Source organism: Astatotilapia calliptera, chromosome 9, assembly GCF_900246225.1.
Source record: "Astatotilapia calliptera chromosome 9, fAstCal1.2, whole genome shotgun sequence".
Lineage (NCBI taxonomy): Eukaryota > Metazoa > Chordata > Actinopteri > Cichliformes > Cichlidae > Astatotilapia > Astatotilapia calliptera.
The window spans coordinates 6,931,088-6,955,526 of NC_039310.1; the positions used below are offsets into that span (position 1 = coordinate 6,931,088).

Consider the following 24,439-nt stretch of genomic DNA (forward strand, 5'->3'; position numbering starts at 1 on the left):
AGATTTGGTGCAAGGCTTCCACTTGGATGGCCTAAGAGTCTCCTCTGCTTTTGATGTGGTTCTGTTGACTTCATCAGGTGGTCACCTCCAGCTCGCACTGTTCCCAGCCGAGTGGGAAGCGGCAGGAATGAGACTCAGCACCTCCAAGTCTGAGGCCATGGTCCTCATGGTATCCAATGGTCCAGTTGAGGTATGTCCTTACCCTCACCCTGTGGTCGTGAGCTTTGGGCAATGACTGCAAGAACGACACCACGGATACATACGGCGGAAATGATCTTTCTCCATGGATAGCCTCTCACGTCTCATAGGGTGAGACGTTGGACCATCCAGGAGGGGCACAGAGGAGAGCTGCTCCTCCACATCAAAAGTAGCCAGCTGAGGTGGTCGGGCATTATCTTCCACAGCAAGTCCAATATTTACTGAAGAGTTAAAATCCTGCTCTTGGACTGGTCTCACATTTTCAAGGTTTTTTTGGGTTTTTTAAAAAAATTATCAATATTGTCGTATCCCAAACAATTACCAACCTTCAACATTTTACACAGTTACAATAGACAGCTAAAAAAAAAAAAAAAAAAAAAAATCCTGTTGATGTGTTTGACTTTATGTCACATATTTGATCAACAAGCTTTCACGTGTTGGGCAATGACCGCAAGAACGAAAGAAATAAAAGCACAAGATGGGATCAGAGTCTACACAGCTGACTGGTAATCTTATTGCTGAGCTCCAGTTTGCAATTGACTGGTGTGTTTGATTGCAGATGCATTTAAGAGCATCTACTGTGAGCCACAGCGGGTTGTTAATTCGGCTCAATCACTGAACAAAACGAGACAGGCACAGTTCGTCCCAGTTTACATGTTTACTTAACCATCAGGCGTTTCACGTCAGAGTTAAATGAAAGGAGGAAAATTAAGCTTGCAGCACCATCAAAAACCCAAGAACAACATGGCCCTGGAAAGGCATATTTTATTTCATTTGTCAATATACTTCAGGAAACAATATACAAAGCAATGATGTGGTCACCTTTTACTGAATGTGTGGTGCAGTTCACTTATCAATAGATAGTTATGGTGGGAGAAATAAACAGGCCTTTGCAACTGAGGACCCTGCTCTTCAACAGTGGGAAGCAAACAAACGAGAGGGGAGCAGGGCAGGGGAGGACGGGGACGTGCCAGAAAAATCGAGTGTGTGTGTCACATGCTTGTTGAAGATAATCTTGTTGGGATTAAAAAAAACAAAGTGGGTTCAACAGGTGAATGAGGCTTAAGACTTTCAACAAGGCACTAGCAAATGAACCAAACCTAACACTCCAAGGAAATAACCAGTGCTCGCTTTAGTTTAACATGTTTATTACAATACATACATTTCACATTTGACCTCTTGTTACCCTGCACTAACTCAAGAGGTGCTCCACATACACACCCACCCGCCTGCCTCTGACCCGCTCGCAGTTGTGATACATCTCCTAACCTTGGGTGCTTTTGGGAAAAGAGAAAAAACCCAAACAAAAAAAAACAAAAAGTGTGGATATTGTCATGATTTAGCTCTCATCACAACAACTCTTTATAAATAAACCCTTTTCTTATGTTTAATTAAAACTGCACTGCTATTAGCAACTGTACAAAGGAATGAACCAGTGATGACACCTGAATGTAAAAAACAGGAACAGAAACAGTGGGAGGGTGCGGGAGAAAAAAAAACGGAGGGGTGTGATGTCTCAGGAGGAGGTGAGGCAGGGCAGAGGCCAGGGGAGTGGAGCGGGAATGGTCCAAAGCAGCACGCCATCATGTCTTTTTTTTTTTCCCCCCCCTCACTCACTCATCACACCATCAGGCACTGTTTATTTTCAGACTGGGAAATGCAGGGCCACCAGAAAGCTGCAAAACGAATCAGTGAACCACTGGAAGCACAGACCCACACAGAGGGGATGTCTGCCACGCCTAAGTACATGTTACAGTTCACCACGAGAGGGTGGAAGGAAGAGAATCTAGACAGAGTAGATTTGAAGAAAAAAAAAAAATTAAAAATTAAAATAAAACCCAAACTACATCGACGACAGTGTGTTATGCTTTATGCTAGGCTTCTGTGTAAATAAATGGCTTCAAACATCCTCCTCTGTTTCCACGCAGGTCACACATGCTCAGTGGTTCAGCGATCTATGAACTGACAAAATGAAGCTGTAAAGTCTGCTGACCAGTTAACATGAAGGAAAAGGCTAGCTAATGAATGTAGCCGCCTAGGCGTTGATTAGTCTGGATGTCAAAAGCTTTGATAGGCATGGCTTTCCATGGCTTCAATCTACAAAACATATTTACAACATAGATAATAACATCTACAAGAAATCTACACCCCCTCCCCGTCCACCCGCCAGCCACGGGTTTTTACAAAACAAAGTCTTGTAAATTGCCCTCCCCCCTTGCCCTCATCCTCCCACAACAGCTCTTCATTTCTCCCTCTTGGATTCCCAGCCCAACGGTCCAAAGCAAACCTGACTACAGCTCCTGTGTGTGTGTGTGTGTGTGTGTGTGTGTGTGTGTGTGTGTGTTTGTGTTTAGACTGGGCTCAAGAGAAATTGAAATTGAACAACCCGTTCTCCCTCCAGCTTCCGACTATGTGCAATGGGTCTCCCCACCCCCACCCGTCCCCACTCTTCTCCGACACCTGCTCCGACTTGCAAATCAGAAGTTCTCAGACCATAAAAGAATTCTGATTCTTCAGCTTTTCAAGTTCTTTGATTTGCTGTCTCAGAAACAGTATCCTGTGGGGAAAAGGCAGAGAACAATGAGTTATGTGCAGGTGTGTTTTACATCATTAACAGGGACTCTTCTAAAACACAGACCCTCACCTCTGCTCACGCAATGTTGCTTGTATTTCACAGACTCTGACCAAAGACCGCAGGTTTTTGAGCTCGGTGCAGTTCTCGGACATGCAGATGCTGCCCATGGTGTGAGCTTCTTCACGTAGTCTTGATGCCTGTGAGGGTTAAGATGAAAATCATTTGAACGATGCTTTCATGAAGATGTAGCCAAAACCTGTGGAAATGTTAGTGGTACAGACCTGCTTCTCTGCGTGTTCGGCGGGCCATCCCTGCACGTGTTTGATAAGGTTCTCGTTGAAGTGGGCAGCCAAGGTGGGGGTGAAGGAGCAGGAGGGTCGGGCTGCTGAGGGGGCAGGGGGAGCGGAGGCCGAGTTGGAGGCATTGCTGCTGCTGGAGGCGACGTGGTTGGGACCTGGGGAGGGACTCCTCTGACTGCTGAAGTGAGCACAGTGTTGGGGAGAATGTGAGCGATGTGCATGAACAAACTGGCCTGTGACAATCATACAGCAGTGGAGAATGCATGAGGTAGAATGCTGAACATGATAACGTGAGTTTCACAAGGTGTCTTAGTATTATAGTTACAATCGATAGATCAACATAGTACGGTGATCTAGAAGAAAGCTGGCACATTAATGGAACAATATACTGTTTGTGTGTGCAGTGTGAGATTTTCAGGCCTTTGTTTGACACTTGTGAGCAGCATGCAGGCAGCTGACTGATGTCAGGCCAGATCTATCTGGTTCTGTGCTGATTTGCAACAGCCTGATGGTCAGCTGTCCTGGAATGTGATCAAGTGTTTGCAAGGGTCCAAGTACAACAAAATTATTGTTCTGCTTGGTGTTAATGTGCACTTTAAATACGCAACACAATTAACACAAAGCACACTGACTCGAGCAAGAAACACTGTCAACAGCCTGTAATTTGAACTTGCTAACTCATAATGCTAGTACAGTAGTTCCCAAAGTGTGGGTTGGGGCCTCCTTGGTGGGCCGTGATAAAAAACAGAAGTACAGCCTGAATTCAGTCTGTCAGATTGGCCAACTCTGTTGTTGTTTTAAGGAAAAGAAGCAGCTTGACATGGCATAATAGTAACTCTACCCAAATAGGCATTTAAAGCCACTGCAATTTACTTTGGGTAATTTGTACAAAAATAGCTCTCTAGAGTGATGTGAAGCAGTACTTCTGATGGAGTGAGTGATGGATCTCCACCCTCCTAAAAAAATGGATTCGTCCACTTGATTGCCTGATTCATGCGAGACTGAAATGAAAATATGGTTTCAAGACCCCTGAGATACATATTCTGCACAAAAATGGGATAAATGCTGAACTATATTTACTTTGCTGTGCTGCACTCTAAACTCAGTATGTTACCATGGATATACGTCAGCGTTAATTTATAACAATGTCAGATATAACAGAAGGTTTTGGATTAAGCTTAAGCCCCTTTTCCATTAGCACCAACTCGGATCTCATATTCTGACTTTTGGAATTGGATTTTGAATAATATCTGCGAGAGTCTGCATGTACAAGAGTTAAGCTCAGAGGAAAGTCATGTTCAAACCGGTTCACACTAACACTAAATACACTTCACGCAGTAATGAACACCTCCAATCAAATGACTGTTGCACAAAGTAAATCAAGACCTAGAAATGAATCAAAGAGCAACTCACTGTTCCATCAACAGCCAGCAGAGGGAGCAACAACACCACAAAATGAAAACTGAAAACAGCTTATAAGAGTGAGTGTATTTTCGCTAATGCAGAATTTCCACTCTCTGATAGCAGATGTAGATGAAATCAGTGCCCAGAGATTAATATAACTCTAACAAGATATGTCTTAATTACTTGTAACCAATTCTGCCCTCAAGAAGGGACAACCCAAGCTTCATGAACTCACGCATATTGACACCTAAACCCAAAAAACATCCCTTGTTTCTCTGAGAGCTCACCTACTCATCATTCATGTCATAATTCCAAGCAACCCCCCAAAAAGTGGGATTTATAAAATGAACTGTTGTACAGACACTCACCCTTGGCGCTGGAGGGTGCGTGGGGAAGATGTGGTCGCATCATAACTGTGCTGCTTATCGCTGGAGAGGGGCTGCTGGGATGTGGGCTGGGGGTGAGATGCCTGCTTTGCTGATGGCGTGCTTACCTAAAACAACAAGACAAACAACACGTCATTTCACTGAAACAGACTGACAGTGTCAATCGTGACTGTAGGTGGATATTTAATAAATTCAAAAGACTTTTCACACCTGTTAACATTCTTTGGAAAGCATTTCACGTTCATAATTGCAAACTATTGATTTTTTTCCCCCTCCTCTGACCTTTTTTTCCCCCTTGGGAAATATTCAATATTCACTAAGCTGGGAGTTTTCAGTACCTGCCTACTATCCTACTATCTTACTTTTGGCTGTGTGATGACAGGCTGTGTGCTGAGGAGGGGCTTTAGAGGACCAGCGTTGGTCTGTGGTGTGCTGATCCTCGGAGACACATAGGACCTTGGCGATGAGGCGTCTGATGTTAATGACATTGGTGACTGGTTCGACTGCTGAGCTGCTAGACATAAACAAAACAACAAAGTCACTCTAGGGAATCAAAACAACTTCAAATACAACTTCTAAGTACCTCACAGGAAACACACAGGAAGCCGACGCAGTCATTTCACAGCACACATAAGAATACAGTGGTGGTATAGAAACACTTGTGTATGAGCTTCATTTACCTTGGTTGGATAGTTGAGCAGCTTGAGAGAGGATAGTAGTGATATTGAAAGCTGACGGTCCAGCAGTGAGGATCTTATGAAGCATAGACTGTAATGAAGCTTGTGTGACGGCAGCTGTGAGAACTACAGAGAAAAGAAAATGGACACGCGGTTAGAACTGATGACACGAGTCCTGCTACAAGAATAGTTTAGATACTGCACTGCAATAAGTCTGACAGTCAAAACTCAGATGTCTCCTATAAGCTGGTTTAGAAATTAGAAATAAAAGCAGAGCCTATCAGTTGTGTGTTTACAGTGTTTCTGGTGGGAATATGGTGGTGATCAGTGTTATTCAGCACAAGTGATCCTGTTCATTAACCGAGATCAACTCTATGCTGTGCAATATGACACAGTATGCACGTCCATATGTCTGCTGCTTTGATTGTCAACGGCATCTCTGAATAGTGAAACCCACCTGTGAGAATATAAATGCGAGGACATAACAGGCCCTCATTTATCCCTTTTTTTGTCTTAAAATATATATATATAAAAATATTTTTCTCCTGTATGTTTGTAAATGAGATGTCACACATAAGGAGAGGGAAAAATCTTAAAACTTCAGACCCACACTGCTCTCTCATCATATATAGCTCATTCACATATATTTGTAACAGAAGGTAACAGGGAAATTTGATATACATACATATAAAGTACCTTAGCCCAAGTTATTATGCTACTACAAATACACCCCACGCATAACCTGCTACCACAGACATTTGAATTATTGATCAAAAATTCTCTACACAACCTCAGAAGCCACTGACATCAAGACCAGGAAGTTTCTGACCATGCATGGAGGGTTTCACCCTAACTTCAGCACCCTGAGGCTGTATGCTAAGCTTAAGGAAGACTGGTGAGTGTCAGTACCACAGTCCAGGATGAGATAACGAACACCTACGAATACATCAGGAAGATGGCCCTAACTGCTTAGTGAATACCTCAGGCAGCAGAAACCCAAGAGAGAGGGGCAATAGGAGAACCATCATGGAAGGACAGGCCCCTGCATGGTATGTGTTACCAGCAAATAGAGGAAGTGGCTGACATCCAGAAATCCTACCAATGCCTGGACAAAGCTGGACTGAAAGACAGCACAGAGGCAATAATCATGGCAGCATGGGAACAAGCTCAGAGCACAAGATCCATAGAGGTTGGGGTCTACCACAACAGGCAAGACCCAAGGTGCCCCTGACGCAATCCAGCACATAACAACATGGTACCCCATAACCAAGTGGATGGCATAGAATATAGAAACATCTGTGCAGAGTATGGCCTGAAAGTCTGGAGGTCAAAATGGGAGACCACCCCTTAGGGTGGTTGAAAATGAGCTAAGCTAAGATCCTGTGGAACTTCCAGATACAGACGGACGAAATACTGATGGCTAACCAACCAGACGTAGTAGTGGTAGTCAAGCAGAGATGTCCGTGGTGATAGACATAGCGATACTGAATGACAGCAACATCAGGAAGAAGAAACACAAGAAGCTGGAGAAGTACCAAGGGCTCAGAGAAGAGCTTGAGAGAATGTGAAAGGTGAAGGTAACAGTGGTCCCAGTGGTAATCTGAGCACTCAGTGCAGTGACCCCCCAAAGCGAGGCAAGTAGCTCCAGAAGATCCCAGGAACAACATCCGAGATCTCTGTTCAGAAGTGCGCAGTCCTAGGAACAGCAAAGGACCCTCAAGCTCCCAGGCATCTGGTAGAGGACCCGAGCTTGAAGGATAAAGACCGCCCGCAGGGGTGAGAGGGGAATTTTTTTTATTGAAGTTCCCACTACTATGCCATGGTTTACACCATGAGCTGGTACCACAGTGACTCACACTTGTAAACATTGAAACACCATTATCTTCATCCCGACCCTGGAACCTTGGACTTGACAGAGTCTATCAAACTGAAGCAGGATGACTTCTAAGGACATCTAGCAGCCAGCATCTGGTACATTACAACACATTCTAGACTTAGAAAAGTCTGTGCTGTCGTTCCCATTTTACAATTAATGCATCTCATACCACTCTGACAGCTGAATCTTTCCTTTCAGTGTCACATGGTCAGATACCATGTTCTCATCTAGCAAACTCTTGCCGTGAGGCATTCTTCATCCAGACATCAGCTATGCAAACAGCACCACACTGACGATGTCGAGTTAGGACTCTGTGCTCAGACTGACAGGACAGATTATGACAAAGCTTCTAACAACGGTGTCAGAACAAAAGCTGATAACAGTAGTTAATAATTTCAGTGCCTTCTTGTAACCAGTGGCCATCAATCACCGTCTCTGCTGCAAGTTGAATGTAGACAAGTTGAATATGTCAAGCGGCTCTTAAATCTATTTCTTCTTACCTTCGTTGATTTTTGCCATGTCCACACTGGCATTGTTGAGCTGCAAGGCAGTCTGAAGTGCTGGGAGAAGCTGTCGAAGCAGGGTGGGGTCCTGGAGGAGCGGAGGAGCTGGGGATTGAAGGACTGGAGATACGGGTACTGTAGACGCCGACGACCCAGGTGGGCCTGATGACGGATTCAAGCTCCCAGAGCCAGATGACGACTGAGACTGGGTGGCAAGTGCTGCTGCAGGCTTTTCCACCTGGGCAGACTCTGTGGAGCAAAAAGATAAAGATGCAGTGTCAAAGGTGGAAGTCTGAAATCCATTTCCTCCAATAATTTATGGTCCAACATAAAACACAAAACCTTAAAAAAAACAACAACAACATTCATCTGAAAAAGACCTGTCTAGGAACTATCGTTCACTTTCCAGCACAGGGTGATATGCCAATAAGTGCAAACAAGCCACTGTGATTGCTTCAACATTTAACACATCCCTGCAAGTGAGACACCTGGTCAAACAGTCAGCATGTGAATGCTGCATGTGGTTTTGTTTCTGGTCTTAGTACTTTAAATCAGTGTTGTGGCATTTGATCAGGCTTTACAAGACTTTCTGCTGTTCCAGCTGGATTTTATAGATTGTGTTTGTGGAAGAACAAGCACTACGCCAACACCTTCAGAGGCCTGTGCATGACTGGTTACAGTATGACTGCCCATAAACGGGGCAACAATCTAAACAAAACTGAACCCTTATGATTCAGCTTATTTTTTGTTGGTCTGAAAACCAGAATTCAGAATCTAATTTTTGTCATTTAGTTGTTTATATTAAACGTTTCACAAAGTGAGATGTTAACTTCCTGTATGGTTGCAAACGTAGTAAAAATGATCACAATAATAATTTTAATAGCTGTCTTTTGAAAGACTACAAAGGAGAAGAAGAACTGTGACCAATGTCAGCCCTGAATGGGGCTATTGTATATTTGCATTACTAATATACAATAGGGTTGGGTGATTGGACGAATATATCGACTATCAACGATAGGCTGAGCCCATCGGCAATCGTTTTTACAAGAGTGATTTATTTATTTGCCCATGAGTAAGTTTGCTAATAATGATGGCGTTAATAGAAGCGTGCACCCAAATGCTTGTTGATGGAGTTGATGGAGCTGCAGAAGCTGGTGATAGCCTAGCATACTCAGGCAAATAGTGGACACGTACAAGTTGTGTTTGAGTACTTTGCTCGCACTATACATCTGCACAAGCGGCACACCACTTTGGTTACATCCTTAAGTTTACCTCTTTCATCCCAAATGGGCAACTTGATATTTATTTCAGTGATGTCAGCGTTAACGTGCCGTCATCGTGACTAACGCGATTAATAATTAACCCATCTGGAGAGCAGGCTGAGTCACAAAGTCCCTGAAATGCAACGCATTTCGGGCAGTTTGTCCAAAGTTTGTTCATTCTGCGCTCCAGATGGGTTGAGCGCGTTAAAAATTTTAATGGTGATGACAGCGTTAATACTAACAGCCCTCATTTTTTGGAGAAATTAGTTGTCCATGTTTGGACTCTCGTGTTGTAAATGCGCAAATCAGTCCGTGCATGATTACATTGCTCCGCCTATCAAAAAGTCAGCGCATGCGCAAATGTATCGCCCGTCGTCGATTATTGGTTGGAAAAGTTTTACATATCGCCCAACCCTAATACACAATACTAGTAACATGGACTGCTGTAGTGAAGCATGCCACTATATGATGATTTCATGTGTTCATACAGTCCTGTTCCATAACCCTCAGGATCATTTAAGAAATTCCACATGACTGTCTACTGCACCCCACCTCAACAGTGATGGCGCACTGCGAGAGACCCTACTTAGGCAGTTCAAAAACCCGAAAACATTGAAAAAGGGAAAGTTTTTCCCTTTGCCATCAGAACGTCATGACCGAAAATGACAATGAAATGCACATTTCTGCACAGATTTGGCCTTTTAAAGGCATGGGGTCCTAAACTTTTGATCAGCTGTAAAACAGTCTGTTTCAGTTTAAGTGTTGTTTTCAATAAATTGGATGCTCAAAAAAATGTTTTGTCTCACTCTCATTTCTTCTTGTTGCATGTTGAAGCTCTACTTGGAACCTTGTTAAGATCCAACCATGCAAATATGATTTTTTTTGCCATTTTTCAAGTGGTCTTTAAGTTTTGATCAGGACTGTATTAGGGCTTGAGTAGGTTCGTTTTTGTCATTTGGCCAATTTAGTCTGCATCCTTATAAACAGGTTCAACACGCTTCAACTATAACTACCTTGTGAAGCACTAAAAGGAGACTCCGCTTTCATTTTTACAGTTTTATAAAGGTGGTGAGAGTGATATACAGACGTTCATAGACTGAAAGCTTGTGATTAGCGAGCGTAGTGCTGTGGAGACCTGCGGCTGATAAGCACCAATGTGGAAACCTCTGTTTTTGTCTGACAATTATCAGCTCACAACCCATCCAGAAGCAATGACAGGCAAGCCTAACGTCACTGTTGTTCACTTTGATCTTTTAAGCGTGTGTTATGAATGCTTGTTTGTTCATTTTTTTACAAGCTGTAAGCATCCTTCATATAATTGCTTCATTACAGCCTGTTAGTTTTTGTCCAGGTAAAGACAAAAACTTCCAGGAGGTAAATTTTTGCACTAAGCAAGTGTGTGATCACCACGCTTTAAATATAGCAGCAATTACCACCTGCTGGGTGTCTGGACGGTTAGAAAATGTTAACATATTACACAACATAACTGTGTTTCTGTAAATCAGAAAGATTTAATGAACAGATCTGTCAGGTATGTCATGTACTCCTCTGTTAAGCAGGAAGCAGTATAAGGAGCGGTTATTAGATATTCAGAAACAGGTTATTCATGATAAATGACATCCTTTTCTCAGTACACCACTTCATTACATGTTTGTTTACTTTTCAGAAGATTACTACTGACAAACGCTCAGCAACATTTTGCCTGGAACTAGCTTGTAGCAGCCTTGCTTAAATTCCTATCACAATAATAGAAGACAACCACGCTCCAGGAAATCATTTACCAGATTGTTCAAACACACAGCATCAGGACCGGCCCACTCAAATAACTATTTCCATCTACACGCAGACAAGTTTTCTGTGTCATTGAGAAATAAGCCAATAACACGGGGACAATAGGCAGACTCGGCAACAGATTGTGTGATTGTGATTTTTAAAGAACACAAAATCTCACATGATGGTGAACAAGTATTTAAAAAAACCTCTTTAAAACTTTGCGCATCTTATTCATATCTGCATTTCAAATTTAAAGTGTGCACAAACAGTCATGCAGTGGTCACGACTTTGGCCTCACAGAAGGACGTCCTGGTGTTTGTGTGTTCTCCCTATGACTGCGTGGGGTCTCACCCATAGGAGGCAACTGCTGATTTGAAACTAGCTGTAGGTATGAATGTGAGCACTAATGGTTATCTCTGCCTCTGCGTTAGACCTGTAAGAGACCAGTGAGCTTTCCTGTACCCTGCCTTTTGCGCCAGAACTGTTGTGATAGGCTCCAGCCCTCACACGAAACTGAACCGAATAAGCAGTAAAGAAAATGGATCGATGATTAGTGTGCAAAGATGAAATTATTTGGGTTCACGAGCAGCTCTAGTTGTGCAAAACAGCTTCATACAAAATAAAAACCTTCCCTGATGTTGGGTTTGGGTCTCTCTGTGAGGCAGTGTAATCAGCCAAAGACTGTTTGATGCTTCACTCTGTAACACAACTGTAGTTTATAGATGTGGCTGTAGTTCCAGCATCTCTAGCGTAAGATCTCATCACAGTCCCTGTTTTTCCAGGGCTCAAATACATATTTATCAGGGATGTGTGTGAGTAACTGACTACTCGATTTAATACTGCTGCCCCCGATACTTGGCAAGAGAAACTGCTGTCTGTTAACCTAAATACATTTTATTAATGACTGATCTTTGGATCTAAGACGTTATACAGCGACTAGCTGCAGCTGCAGGCCCAACAGATGGCAGCACCGGTGTAGCTATGATGGAAACTTGTGAGCATAAAAGATCATTTAGAAGCTAAAAAGTCAGATGGACCAGAGGGAAACAGAATATTCTGACACTGTCTCCATTCAAACAAAGCAACACATGTACACATTCAGCACAAACATGTGGACGCTAACCTGAAACAAAAGAAGGCTGCTAGAATTAGCACAGCTAGAGACCCTACAGCCATACTGCCAACTGATACTGCATGTGCGCACAGCATAGAGTGCATAATATTTTACACGCACAATTAGGGCTGTCCGATATGACCAAAATCTCATATCCCAATAACTATATATATCACAATATTGATTTTTCTGTAAATTCAGTTAATCTCAGGCAACTCGACTTGTGTGAAGTGTTTTCTGCTGGGCGTTGTGTACCTGGAGTCATGTTTTGTGACCGATGCATGAAACTATATATTTTAGATACAAGTTGTAACAGCTGCCATTTTCTTTGTGAGTATTTATTACATGGCGTGCTGCCAGGAAAACCCTGTTCTAAAGTTTGAGTCAAAGGTTTATTTTGAGCACCTTTTTTGCTTCTCATCCGTAAACTCTCTCCATACTCTCTCACGTGATTCTTGCGTGGGTGGTAGAGAGAAAAAAATATTGCCATTAACAGTGTATTTTGCAACATCACGAAACAAACGATAGTGTATAATATGAAACAACAGATGTTTTCATATCGTCATCCGATATATTTCATCATATCGCACAGCCCTACGCACAATAGCATTTAAAATATGCATCTGTTGCTGAAAAATGTGATTATTAGAACGTGGTTCTAATGGACACTCCATCTCACTGTGCTCAATTTACTACTCATAAAATTTGGTGATTAGACTGATTTTTATCTCCCATTTCATCCACTAGTAAATTGGTTGAAATAAAGACCATTAATATTTACCAAGTGGTATTAAACGCCAAGTGCTTTGGCAACTTTTGCCATCCAAATAAAATAGAAGGATTGTACAGGATTACAATGGGAGTTCTTCGGCTCCCTCAAGAATTCCACTCAGAAAGTAGTCCCAAATCTTGTAAAAAATGCATCTCATATTATCCAGTAGGAAAACAATGGAGCGATTTTGCAGATAAATTACTAAACTCAAAGTGACTGCAGACTCGACCCAACTTGGTTGAGCAGACAGAATGTCAAAATAACAGCTATAATTAGATAAACTGAGATGTGTTCCCTTAACTTCACAGCAGAAATTAATAGCTTTGAACTCAATTAGCTTCAGCTCACTGCCACAGTACACAACGTAAAACCTCAGCAACACTGTTCAGTCATTTGGAGCCTCAGTAGCTTGGTAAAGAGTTCCTTAGCATTGATCCACCAGAGAGCACCTCAACACTATCATTACCAATGAACCAGTAATAATCTTTAAATGTATTTTATTTAGCTGTGTAGAAGGACCGTTACTGATAAACATCTGCCATGCCAAGCAAAGAAACAAACACACAAAAAGTAAACAAGGCAGTTTTGACATAGTATGATCATAAATAGCAGACCCGACTAGAACAGTGCATGATTTAATAGTGTGTGGAACACTTACTAGGTCCAGTAAAGCCAGGGGCTGCCGATGCTTGCATAGCCTCCCTTCTATAGTCCCTGTCCTTTGGGAAACTGTTGACAACAGCAGTCTTTGTTGCCTCTTTTTGCCTCTGTTCTCTATGAAACGCATACAATACAAATTAACCATGCATGCATTCTTTATGTGACAACACTGGGACAAAGTCAAAGCTTATATAATGAAATACTTTTAGCTACCTCTCCAGCCATTCTTTGGGCTTCTCCCACTGGGACACTTCTGTCCTGCAGTTGTAATAGTATTTCTTTCCAGAGGAACTGATGTGCTCTGACCAGTCATCACCAGGTTCATAAGGCTGAAAAGAAATATACATTTAGGAACATGAAGCCAATGAGACAGAATGAAAGTGTGTGTGTGTGTGTGTGTGTGTGTGTGTGTGTGTGTGTGTGGGGGTGGGGGCAGGTTCTGATGCAAGAACTTGTAATACAATCTGAAATGTACAATAGATATTGGGGTGAAAGCAGAAAGCCTAGGAAGGCTGTTTGCAGAGCAGCTTTGTAAGAAGGAGGAAGACTCATTCTAGAGACAGGTTTGGCTGTTAAGGAATCAGATTGAAAAGGGTTGCTTTTTAAAACATTGCTGTATTGTCACTGAAGTTTTTTTTTCTTCTTCATTTCCATCATTTAGAAATAACCTAACAAATTTAATCCAATATTATGAGGTAAACAGATAGAAAAGAGCAGAAACTTGAAGCTTACATATCACTCAGAGAAAAGCAAAGTAGAAATAACTTCAAATAAAAGCACAAGTTTATGAGTGTAAGAGGAGGATTACCCTGATTTATGTGTGACATGTAAGGGAACTTAGATGAAATGCAAGTACCAAAAAACAACACTATTTTTTTACACCTGTGAAATGACACATCAGCAGGTGCTGCTGCCAGGAAACAATTCAGTCTATTGCACAGGATAGACAAGACTTCGGGCCGTTATAGCTTCCTGTGTTAAGGAAGAGGCGATACTTACTGTGTCTGAGGTCTTGCTGGGGTTAGAATGCGAGTTGGAGCTATGAAGGGAACTGTGATTGTGAGAGTTTTCCTGTGGAGAATAACTGGTCCCTGCAATGAAACACAGCACAGCAGAGGGAGAGATCCATGAGTAACACACAAAAACACAAACAAAGTTCACTGGCATCACCGAGTGTTTGGATGAAGCAGACTGCGGCAAGCATCAATGTTCTCTCGGCCAACTTAACTTCCAGGTTGTACTTTAACAAGTAAGCTCCATTAATGTAACAGTATTGGTATAATTTATTCCAGCTATGTGGCCTATCAAATAATTAGAAACTTAAAAATCTGAGAATTAAGCTGCCTACTTGATACATTTGAAGACTGCCAGCACTTCAACAGGTAACAGAACAAGTACAACAATCCGATGGAAACAGTGAACCTGCTTTTGGATATGAACTCTCATCTTTACCGAGATGCTACAAGAGTGTGCATTTTGAGATAACATGCCATAACATTTTTAAACTGCTTTGGTGATATAACTATATGTCAGTGAGGCAGAACAGCAGGCAAGGTACACGTGACAGAAAGGCCTCTGGTGATCATTGTTTCTGCACATGCAGCATAAGGAGATGAATGACTCAGTGAGCATCACTCTGTATAGACTAGATTCTCTAGCGGTGGACACACAGGCATCACTACAATATGCTACTGGTGCAAAATGAAAGTTTCAGCTTATAAACTTTACTAGCTTGTAAATCATCTCATTTAATAATTTTTATTAAAAAACCTGACTAGCATCTTAGGTTTACAACCCAAGAAATAATTTGAGCATATTTCCAGGATAATTTTTGTGACATACGGCCGGTTAGACAGATCAGTCCCATCCCATACTAACACTATCCATTTAGAAATTACACCCATAGTCTCTTATTTACAGATGCTCAAAAGCAACTGGACAACTGACTGAAAAGCAGTTTGTATCATTTCACTGGACCTCTCAGGTCCAATGCAATGTGGATGCAAGCGAAGGCTGAATATCCAAAACAGACATATTAAACAGATACTGGGATCCGGTCTCAATGCCCGACCCTAGAGCAGGGCGATATAGCCAAAAATATTTATCACGATATATATTTGAAAATTTGCGATAACAATATAACTGACGATATAATTGATGCGAGACAAAATACAACTCCACAACTTTACTAGCGCAAAAAAACCCCCCAAAAAAAACCCCCCATCCATTTATTTTCACTTAAACAAGCAGCTGTTTTTTTATGTGCATTAGAGCTATGTAAAAATTAACAGTACAAAGGAAAATTCCCTGCTGAAAGTTTAACCAAAAGGCATTTCCAGTAGAAATGGGCTGACATACCCTGTGCATAACATGTATAATACCCACTGAAGTTAAAAAGCGGTGCTCTGCAACATTAAACTGCAGTGTGCCAAATAAAAAAGTCAAATACATATTTTTCGGACTATAAGGTGCACGGGATTATAGGACACATTAAGCAAAACAAAGCAGTCAGATAAATCAAACTTTATTGAACTCATTCTTCTTGCTTCGTCCACTTCTGTACCATTGATTCATTAATGCGGTTTTCTATCACAGCTGCTCTATTCCCATGTTGTTGCAGTATATTAATGACTAACCTTCTATTGTGGATGGATTATCTCAGTTGTTCTCCTGACTGAAGTTTGGTCCGTTTGCATCCTGCCATGCAATTGCATTTGTCTCTAACCATCAGGAACCTTCATGTTAACTTTTATCGAGTGGAAAGGTGTTAGCGTTCATCCTCCAGCTTCACTGTTTATGTTATGCTAGCATAGCTGTGTCGCTAGTGATCACATTATATACCACCTAGCCCAACTTCAGTAACCTTACAAACGTCACTGCTGTTTAGTTTCCCGTCTTCATTTATGTTGGAAGTGATAGCAGAGCTGTACGTTTGAATTTTTTCAGAAATCTCTCAGTCAGAACATGCTATATCATGCTTAGGTAACTAGCGAAACTAGCGAGCTAACATCCACTAACTTCCTGCTAACTTCTAACTCCGTTAAATGTAATAAATTCTGTTTTCATGGATGCCTGGATGTTAAACTTAATTGTTACACCTGGTAAAGCAGCAATGCTGATTGTTTTATTAAAGATGAAAGAATTTAGACAGTTTTGAACTCTTAGTGATGCTGCAGTGTTCGTTTGACTTTGGGACCTGAAGTGGACAGAGTTTAGGACCCAGATTACTCGCAGATTTATGAGCACCTCAGTCCGACAGATACGGCAGTAATAACGGCCGCTTGCATGTTCTACAAAAAAAAAAAAAAAAAAAAGTGCTTTTGTGGGTATCTGACAGACAAACACCAAACCAGTTCCACATCACTGAAGTGGCACCATTTTTACAAGCCTATCCGGTCGTTAAGTCTGAAAGTCACTAGCCGTGTCTGGGCCTAAACTCCGCTGCAGGTCCATATATCAAACGATCACTATGGCATTACTGAGAGTTGAAAAACTGTCTAAAGTCTTTCATCTTTAATAAAATGATCAGCGTTCTGCTCTACCAGGTGTAACAATTGAGTTTAACATCCAGGCATCCATGAAAATGGAATTTATGACATTTAACGGAGTTAGAAGTTAGCAGGAAGTTAGCTCGCTAGCTTCTATCTAAATACAATATAGCATGTCCTGACTGCGGGGTTTTGGAAACAAATTAAAACGTACAGCTCTGTTATCACTTCCAGCATAAATGAAGACAGAAAACTAAACAGCAGTGACGTTTGTAGGGTTACTGAAGTTGGGCTAGCTGGTATATAATGATGTGCTACGTGACCGCTAGCGACACAGCTATGTTAGCATAATATAAACAAGCTAACTTTTTCCCCACTCGATAAAAGTTAACGTGAGTGTTCTCGGTGGTCAGGAACAAATGTAATCGCATGGCAGGATGCTGTAAAAGGACCAAACTTCAGCCAGGAGAACAACTGAGATAATCCATCCATAATACGAGGTTAGTCATTCATATACTGCTGCATGGGCTGGGCTGTAGTTACTTCCTAAGGTTTTAAAAACTGAGCTTAAATAAATGATTAGCGGTAATAAAACCGAGGGAGGTCAACAGTGATCACTGACTGTGCTTTTTGAGGAGGAGCTTTTTGAGATTAAATAGAAGAAAATACAAAACATTAAACATGTTAACAACACAAAAGCCATGTTATACGCAGACTACTTTAGGCCCGGAAGTAGGATTCGTCACGTCATCACTTAACGACCGGATTCTGGTTCATCCGTCTCACTCAACGATCCACTTTCTCCCTTCTCATTCTCTGTTGCTGCCATGCTTTTTCGGCCATGTGCGGTATGAAAACAAAGGCACTGCGCATTTTACCCATATTCTATCACGATATTTCATTTTCTTATCGTTGCCTAACATTGTACCGGTATTACCGTGAACGGTATAGTATGGCCCAGCCCTACCCGACACTATACACACCCTCCTCCCACCAAAACCCCACCTGCCAAATACCTTCAAAAGTTGCCCAATTGTACTGTAAAAAAGATGATAATTAAATAAAAATTAATGCACAAGGTCAAAAACTAAGAGATATATTGACACTTTCGTTGACGAATAAAAACGAGATGAAAATGATCAGGAGAGATGAGAGCCAATCAGAATCACAATTAAGTTGTGTAGAGAGGCGGGACGAGTTAAATGAGTGAACATGTGGAGTAAGTTTCACTGGTTGAAAACAGGATATATTTCAGTCAACTGAATCAACTTTACATTTAGTCTACGATAATCTTATGATATTTAGTGAACTAAAACAAAGAATTTAGAATCCCAAATTATGACTAAACTAAATTTTCTGTCAAAATTACACTGTCGGACCAACTGAGTATCGGTTCACACGAACTCAATCTGTACCAAATTTCTGTACCAGAGCATATCTGGGTTTGAGGGAAAACAAGCGCAAGACCATGTTATATCACTCAATGTTGAGGAAATTTTTTAAATTCACCAAAGCACAGTTAATGTCTGTCACCAACGTGTAAGAGGACATCATCAGCTTTACTGACATCTTCGGGTAGTTATGTAGTTGGCTAAGGTGCAGTTTTCTTCCTCCTTGGCTCTTTCCTCCATCAAGTCAAGAAATGTCAACTCATCTGCTCGTGCAAAATGAATTTCATCCTGTGTGATCAGATGTTTGTGCATGTTGGAGCATTGGGCATTTTCCCCTCTTTGTTGTGATCAGTGATTACTTAAAAAAGTACTCCATTACACATCACTCACTGAAGAAAGTGATTCGTTTAACAACATTACAATACTTTGTTTCTCTGTAAAATGACCTGAAACCCTTCATCTCAAAATTACCATCAACCTCTGGGGCGCCTCTGTCAGTGCGCCCCAGGGTGGCTGTGGCTACAATGTAGCTTGCCATCACCAGTGTGTGAATGTGTGTGTGAATGGGTGGATGACTGGTTGTGTAGAGCGCTTTGGGGTCCTTAGGGACTAGTAAAGCGCTATACAAATACAGGCCATTTACCATCGACCAATTTAAGCCCGAGGCTACTATTTATGTATCAACACAAAGCTGGCAACCCAAGGCAAACATGAAAACCAGTCGCCACAATGATTCTACTTTGGAAGCATGAACAGGTAGAAACAGGCTGTAGCCTCACAGCTCATCCCTTTGTTAGCTGTTGAAGTTCAGTGTCTGTTTGCTAGGCTGGGGTCAGCATTTACTCAGCTTTAATTTGTGCAATAAAAGTAATGTCCATATACACGCTGTAGACTGTGCCACTATTTTGCTTCTCTTGGACAAACTGAAACAATACACAGCTATTCAGAAGAAACTGCAAATAAGGAAAACATCATACAGAATTTAAGACCGATTGTATTCCCTTACTGAAACCTCCAACATGTCAGTATGACATATCGACATATTAAAAGTGTTGACTCAATCACATCTAGCCGAACACAAAAACTGCTACAAAACAGAAACAGGAACCATAACCAAAATTTAGATTTTCTACAGGAGAGAAAAAAAAATACAAACATACTGCCCAGTGGGTTATTTTTCCTTGACTTAACACATCTCTGCGCTGTCACATCATTTCACTTAATTTGGACTGGTTCTTTCTACTAACCCTCACAATGCTAAGTAAGAAGTGTCCACAACTATTTACTCTGAGGCTGTAAAAGTTTGTGAAAGGATTCCGATACGAGTTGATGAGTCAGTGAAGCTCACCTCTGATGGATGACAGAGATACTGAGATGAGTTGAGGATCGCCAAAACTTTGCCCATCAGTAAGCATTTTAGTGAGAGTAACACTGCTATTAGCTGGTTTCAATTAAATTTTCTTTGAGGCCAACAATCCACTCATAAGATTTGCGAATGTGATTAAAGTATTTATCAGAGGCAAAGTGCGATGTTTAGGACACTCAAACACCAGCTATCATAACTTTGTTTATAACCAGCTGTTGTTGTTGTTTAACCAGCTTGTTGTCAGCTGTCCACAGATGGAAGGGTAGCATTTCTTTTCCGTTTAAAAATCAGTAACTGCGACAATGTCTGGAAATTCTGGACATTGTTTATGCATGTTTTTGTGTGTTAATAACTTTAGTTTAGGAAACAATGTTTCAGGTGGAGAGTAGGAGGAGAGCAGAGATGAAAAAGGCAGATGACACTTTAAAGCAGTTTTTAAGGCAAGTTTGTTTAGAATGTTTATCAGATTTATCTGGTATGGCGCGCTAATAATATTAGCATTTTTCATTTGAGAAACCCAAGAATTCAAAGCCTTAACATCAGCTTCACTGAGAACACACACTGTCCCTTCAAGTGTTGAGTTGCTGTTTTCTGAGTGAGTTCCTTGCCAGCTGTGAATGTAAATTTTCAGCTAGCAGGCCTTGTCTGAACGCTTTCAATTTCACATCTTTGCCTGTAGGAGACTATAATCTTACAGAGAGAGAAAAAGAGAAAGCAGACCAGGTGTTGCTGTTCAGATTGGATGTCGGTCCATCTCTGCAGTGCTCCAGGCTAGTTATTTTGCACTGATTCAAACGTAGGGCTTCACATTATTAGACTGCTGTCATTGTAGATTCTCCCACATTAGAAATGCTTTATATGCAGAAATCTAATTGGAGCACCTGTAATCCTGCACTGAATTTTTGGCTCTGTGGTTCATGATGGAGAATCTTGTTAACCCTAAACTGTCTATGCATTTGTCTTCGTCACAGTAAAGACTTCATGAAACGGCATTTTAGAAACATTTCAAATAACTGAAATTGCAGATCAAACATTGAGGGAAAGACAAGACACACAGTTTGTAGGGGTATGGATAGGGCTGGGTGATATGGCCTAAGATTCATATCGCGAAATAATTTGAAGCATGTGCGGTAACGATATATATCGCGATATATTCTTTTCTTCTGTATAACGTATTTCCCACACTATAAGGCACACTTAAAATCCTTTAATTTTCTCAAAAATCGAGAGTGTGCCTTATGTATGAATTCTGGTTGTGCTTACTGACCTCAAACCGATTTTGGCGTGCATAAATCTGTTAAAAATGTTTGATGGATTGTCAGAGCATTACGGCTGCCGTAGTGAGGAGCTTCGCGGAGTAATCTGGGTCCAAAACTCCGTCCGCTTCAGGTCCCAAAGTCAAACGAACACAGAGTTAAAAACAGTCTAAATTCTTTCATCTTTAATAAAATCATCAGCGTTGCTGCTTTACCAGGTGTAACAATTAAGTTTAACATCCAGGCATCCATGAAAACAGAATTTATTAAATTTAACAGAGTTAGAAGTTAGCAGGAAGTTAGCTCGCTAGTTTCCACCTAAACATGACATACCATGTTCTGACTGAGAGATTTTTGAAACTAATTAAAACGTACAGCTCTGCTATCACTTCCAACATAAATGAAGACAGAAAACTAAACAGCAGTGACGTTTGTAGGGTTACTGAAGTTCGACTACCTGGTATATAATGTTGTGCTACGTGATTGCTAGCGACACAGCTATGTTAGCATAACATTAGCACAGTGAAGCTGGAGGATGAACGCCAACTTTTTTCCACTCGATAAAAGTTAATGTGAGGGATTCTGGTGGTCAGAGACAAACGCAATCGCATAGCAGGATGCTATAAACGGGCCAAACTTCAGTCAGGAGAACAACTGAGATCATTCATCCACAATACGAGGTTAGTTATTAATATACTGCAACAACATGGGAATAGAGCAGCTGCGAGAGAATTCAACATTAATGAATCAATGTTATGGAAGTGGAGGAAGCGCAGTTTTTGGCTTTCCCCATATTTCAAAAGTGCTTCATCTCTTTGCTATGACTGTTGCCCGGCATAATTTGCAGATGATTATGGTTGTAGCCGCTGCGATGCTTTCGACCAAAACAGGCGTAGCTTGATGACATCATCAACATGCGCTATCGCGATAGAGCGGTATAGTCAAAATCTATATCGTTGGCCAAATTTATATCGTTTATATCATATATCGTTTATATCACCCACCCCTAGTATGGATACACTTCCTACACTTAAAAACATGCAAAATGGATCTTTGGTGCTGGAATGTAATGAAATGTGGCCAATGCCTAAAGGTCAAACAAGTTAGCAAACAGCTGTTTTCATCTGGAAAAGAAAGACACATGCTGTCCTTATATTGTGAGAGCCTATCCATCATGTGGCTGCTTGCATGCAAACTTGTGGCACTGTTACTAGTGTTCAAGTAGCATTAGTTTGCTGTAGTGACTTTTTATAGAAAAGTGACCAGGACAGCTGACACACTCCGATTCCAGAGAGGAGAGCATGTCTGAAAAGGAGCTCAAAACACCACAATACTCCACGCATGGACTCAACTGCTTGCGTGCCAGTTACTCAAAGTTTACCAAAAAAGTCCACTTTGACAAAACTGTACTGAAATAATGTTGTTAAAATTAGCAGTTGACCAAGGCGAAGAAACAAAAGCAGTTACTCCCCTCCACAAAACGTGTCCTTCAAGACTTGAATGTCTGTGCAGAGTGTGGTCTTACTCTGGTCTGAACTTTAACTGTACTCGCAGAACATCTACCTGTGAGGTTGGAAACCACGATAACCATTCATTCAATCAAATGCAACCTGCAGAGACTAATGCTCAGTGGTTAAAATTAAAGCACATAGCAACAGCTTAACAACGCGTTTATTTTAAATTTGTTTGTTCAAAAACTACCACGGCCGGATTACCCACAGTGTAAAACCTGACAGCTGCAGTTTCAATACTGAAGCACTCAGTTGTAAGAAAAACAAAAAAACAAAACAGCGCCTCACTAAGAGAAAGAGCACCTGTTTCTGGAGTAATTAAAGAGAGCAGCTTTATTTCTTTCTAAACTCATTTTATTCGCCGCTCTCACCTCCATCCCTGTCTCTGGCGCGGTGCGTGTGGACACCCTTTGCTCTACTGTGTCCCGTGCTGTCGATGTGCTTGTTTTCAGGGCTGTCAGACCTCCTGAGCATCTTGCAGGGAGGGGTGACGTCTGAAGAGTCTCGCATCTTGTCATGCCGGTGGTCCCCTCCTGGATGGCTCTTGGATGAGTATTTGAGAGTCTGTAAACACAAATCAAACGCTTTACTAAAAACCTCACACTTAAAATAGGCCTACACTTCTGTTATCACCATTAGCAGGTTTCTAAAAGCAGCCATGGTGAGCAGTGTCCTCAGCTCTTGAAAGTACTGTCATGTCATTTCATTCAGTTTGAATGATGCAGAAATTAATTAGCACGAGGAAATGCATATATATATATATATATATATATAAATCGAGCAGCTTATTTATCGACTTCGTCCCTTCTATAAGCTTATATTTAACAGCCACGTTAATTGTGCCCGTATTTCTGCTCATAACAACGTATGCATGCAAACTAACACATGTTAAATGACGAAGTAAACAACATTTTATTCGACCTATGAGTATTAGCTCGCCATTTCACTTGGCTATCGCGATTTGAATTAGGTAGTGAATTCACTGGTTTGCTGTATAAATATCAAACACTTTGATATTAAGGAAGCTTAACTGGCTATATCCTTAAAATGACAGATTGCGGTCAGGCCCTAATCGGACTGGCTAGCAAGCAAGCTAACAGTAACAATCTATCATTAGCTTTCAGCTGTAATAAAACTCGCCCGTACCTTTTTCAAAACAGCCGACTTCGACGAATATGTTCACTCTGTCAAGTCTTTACTAGCAATGCTAACGTTAGGATATATTTACAGGGCTTAAATGGAGGCTTTAAGCAAACCTTTCTACTTTTTGTGTTATTTTCCGCACTGACTGGGGCCTGTTGTGCTCTCCAGAAGCCTGCACTAGAGTGTCCATTTTAATCTTATTTGCTGCTAGCAAGCTAGCAGGAGACGCTTGGCTAACAAGTACCTGATAGGGCTGAGAATCTCTTCGGTCGCACCTGCAAAGAAAAAGGAAACAGTTGTGAATTTTAAGCTTCAAATGTCAATGTTCAGAAATCGGTGAAAGCCCCGCAGCGAGTGAGGGATACAAGTTTCCACACAGTTATTTTGGTTTCAGTAAAAATGGCGGATTGTCAAAGCGTAGCTATGAGGAAAAGGAAAAAAAATGTGAATAAGTAAGGTTAAAAGGAGGTGTTTACCCATCGCCGAGTCTCGGTTGTTTCCTTGCATACATTACCATCAATGCCGTGTTAGTGTGATTGGAGTGGGATGTGAAAGACTGATAACTGCACTATGTTTTCGTGTTGATTCAGCGACCTGAAATCGCCAGTTATTTTTCAGCCTAGCTTCTGGGTATTGCAATGCTAAATCGGCTGCACTGGTCGAAAGAGCGCCCTCACTCAGTCCATCTCCCACTCTGGCTCACAGCCGTGTCTCTAACAGCCGAGCAAACGTAGCAGAGAAGCTGAGCTGAGACCGGGGTTGCCAGATAGGCCACATCCACCACT

General features: G+C 41.5%; 1 protein-coding gene across 3 annotated transcripts; it reads right to left on the minus strand.

Moving 5' to 3' along the window:
* Positions 1–946: 946 nt before the first annotated feature.
* waca (WW domain containing adaptor with coiled-coil a) lies at positions 947–24,439 on the minus strand. 3 transcript variants are annotated; one of them, XM_026179701.1, is made up of 13 exons: positions 24,131–24,439; positions 23,899–23,929; positions 22,883–23,075; positions 14,499–14,590; positions 13,713–13,828; positions 13,498–13,613; positions 7,916–8,167; positions 5,543–5,665; positions 5,225–5,376; positions 4,845–4,969; positions 3,055–3,247; positions 2,843–2,970; positions 947–2,755 (listed from the first exon to the last, which is right to left on the minus strand). In XM_026179701.1, the coding sequence occupies exons 1-13, from the start codon at positions 24,169–24,171 to the stop codon at positions 2,686–2,688; spliced, it is 1,632 nt and encodes a 543-aa protein (XP_026035486.1). In that variant the 5' UTR covers positions 24,172–24,439; the 3' UTR covers positions 947–2,685. The 3 variants fall into 3 exon arrangements, with proteins under 3 accessions (XP_026035486.1, XP_026035485.1, XP_026035484.1); XM_026179700.1 differs by having other exon boundaries at positions 3,055–3,250; positions 5,225–5,373; positions 24,131–24,437; XM_026179699.1 differs by having other exon boundaries at positions 3,055–3,250; positions 24,131–24,437.

Coding starts and splice junctions, on each gene's coding strand:
- waca (XM_026179699.1), bottom strand. CDS start 24,171: ATGGTAATGTATGCAAGGAAACAACCGAGACTCGGCGATGG. Junction 14,591..22,882: donor CGCCAGAGACAGGGATGGAG/GTGAGAGCGGCG, acceptor GTTTCATTGCAG/GGACCAGTTATTCTCCACAG. Junction 13,829..14,498: donor CCAGCAAGACCTCAGACACA/GTAAGTATCGCC, acceptor ATTTCTTTTCAG/CCTTATGAACCTGGTGATGA.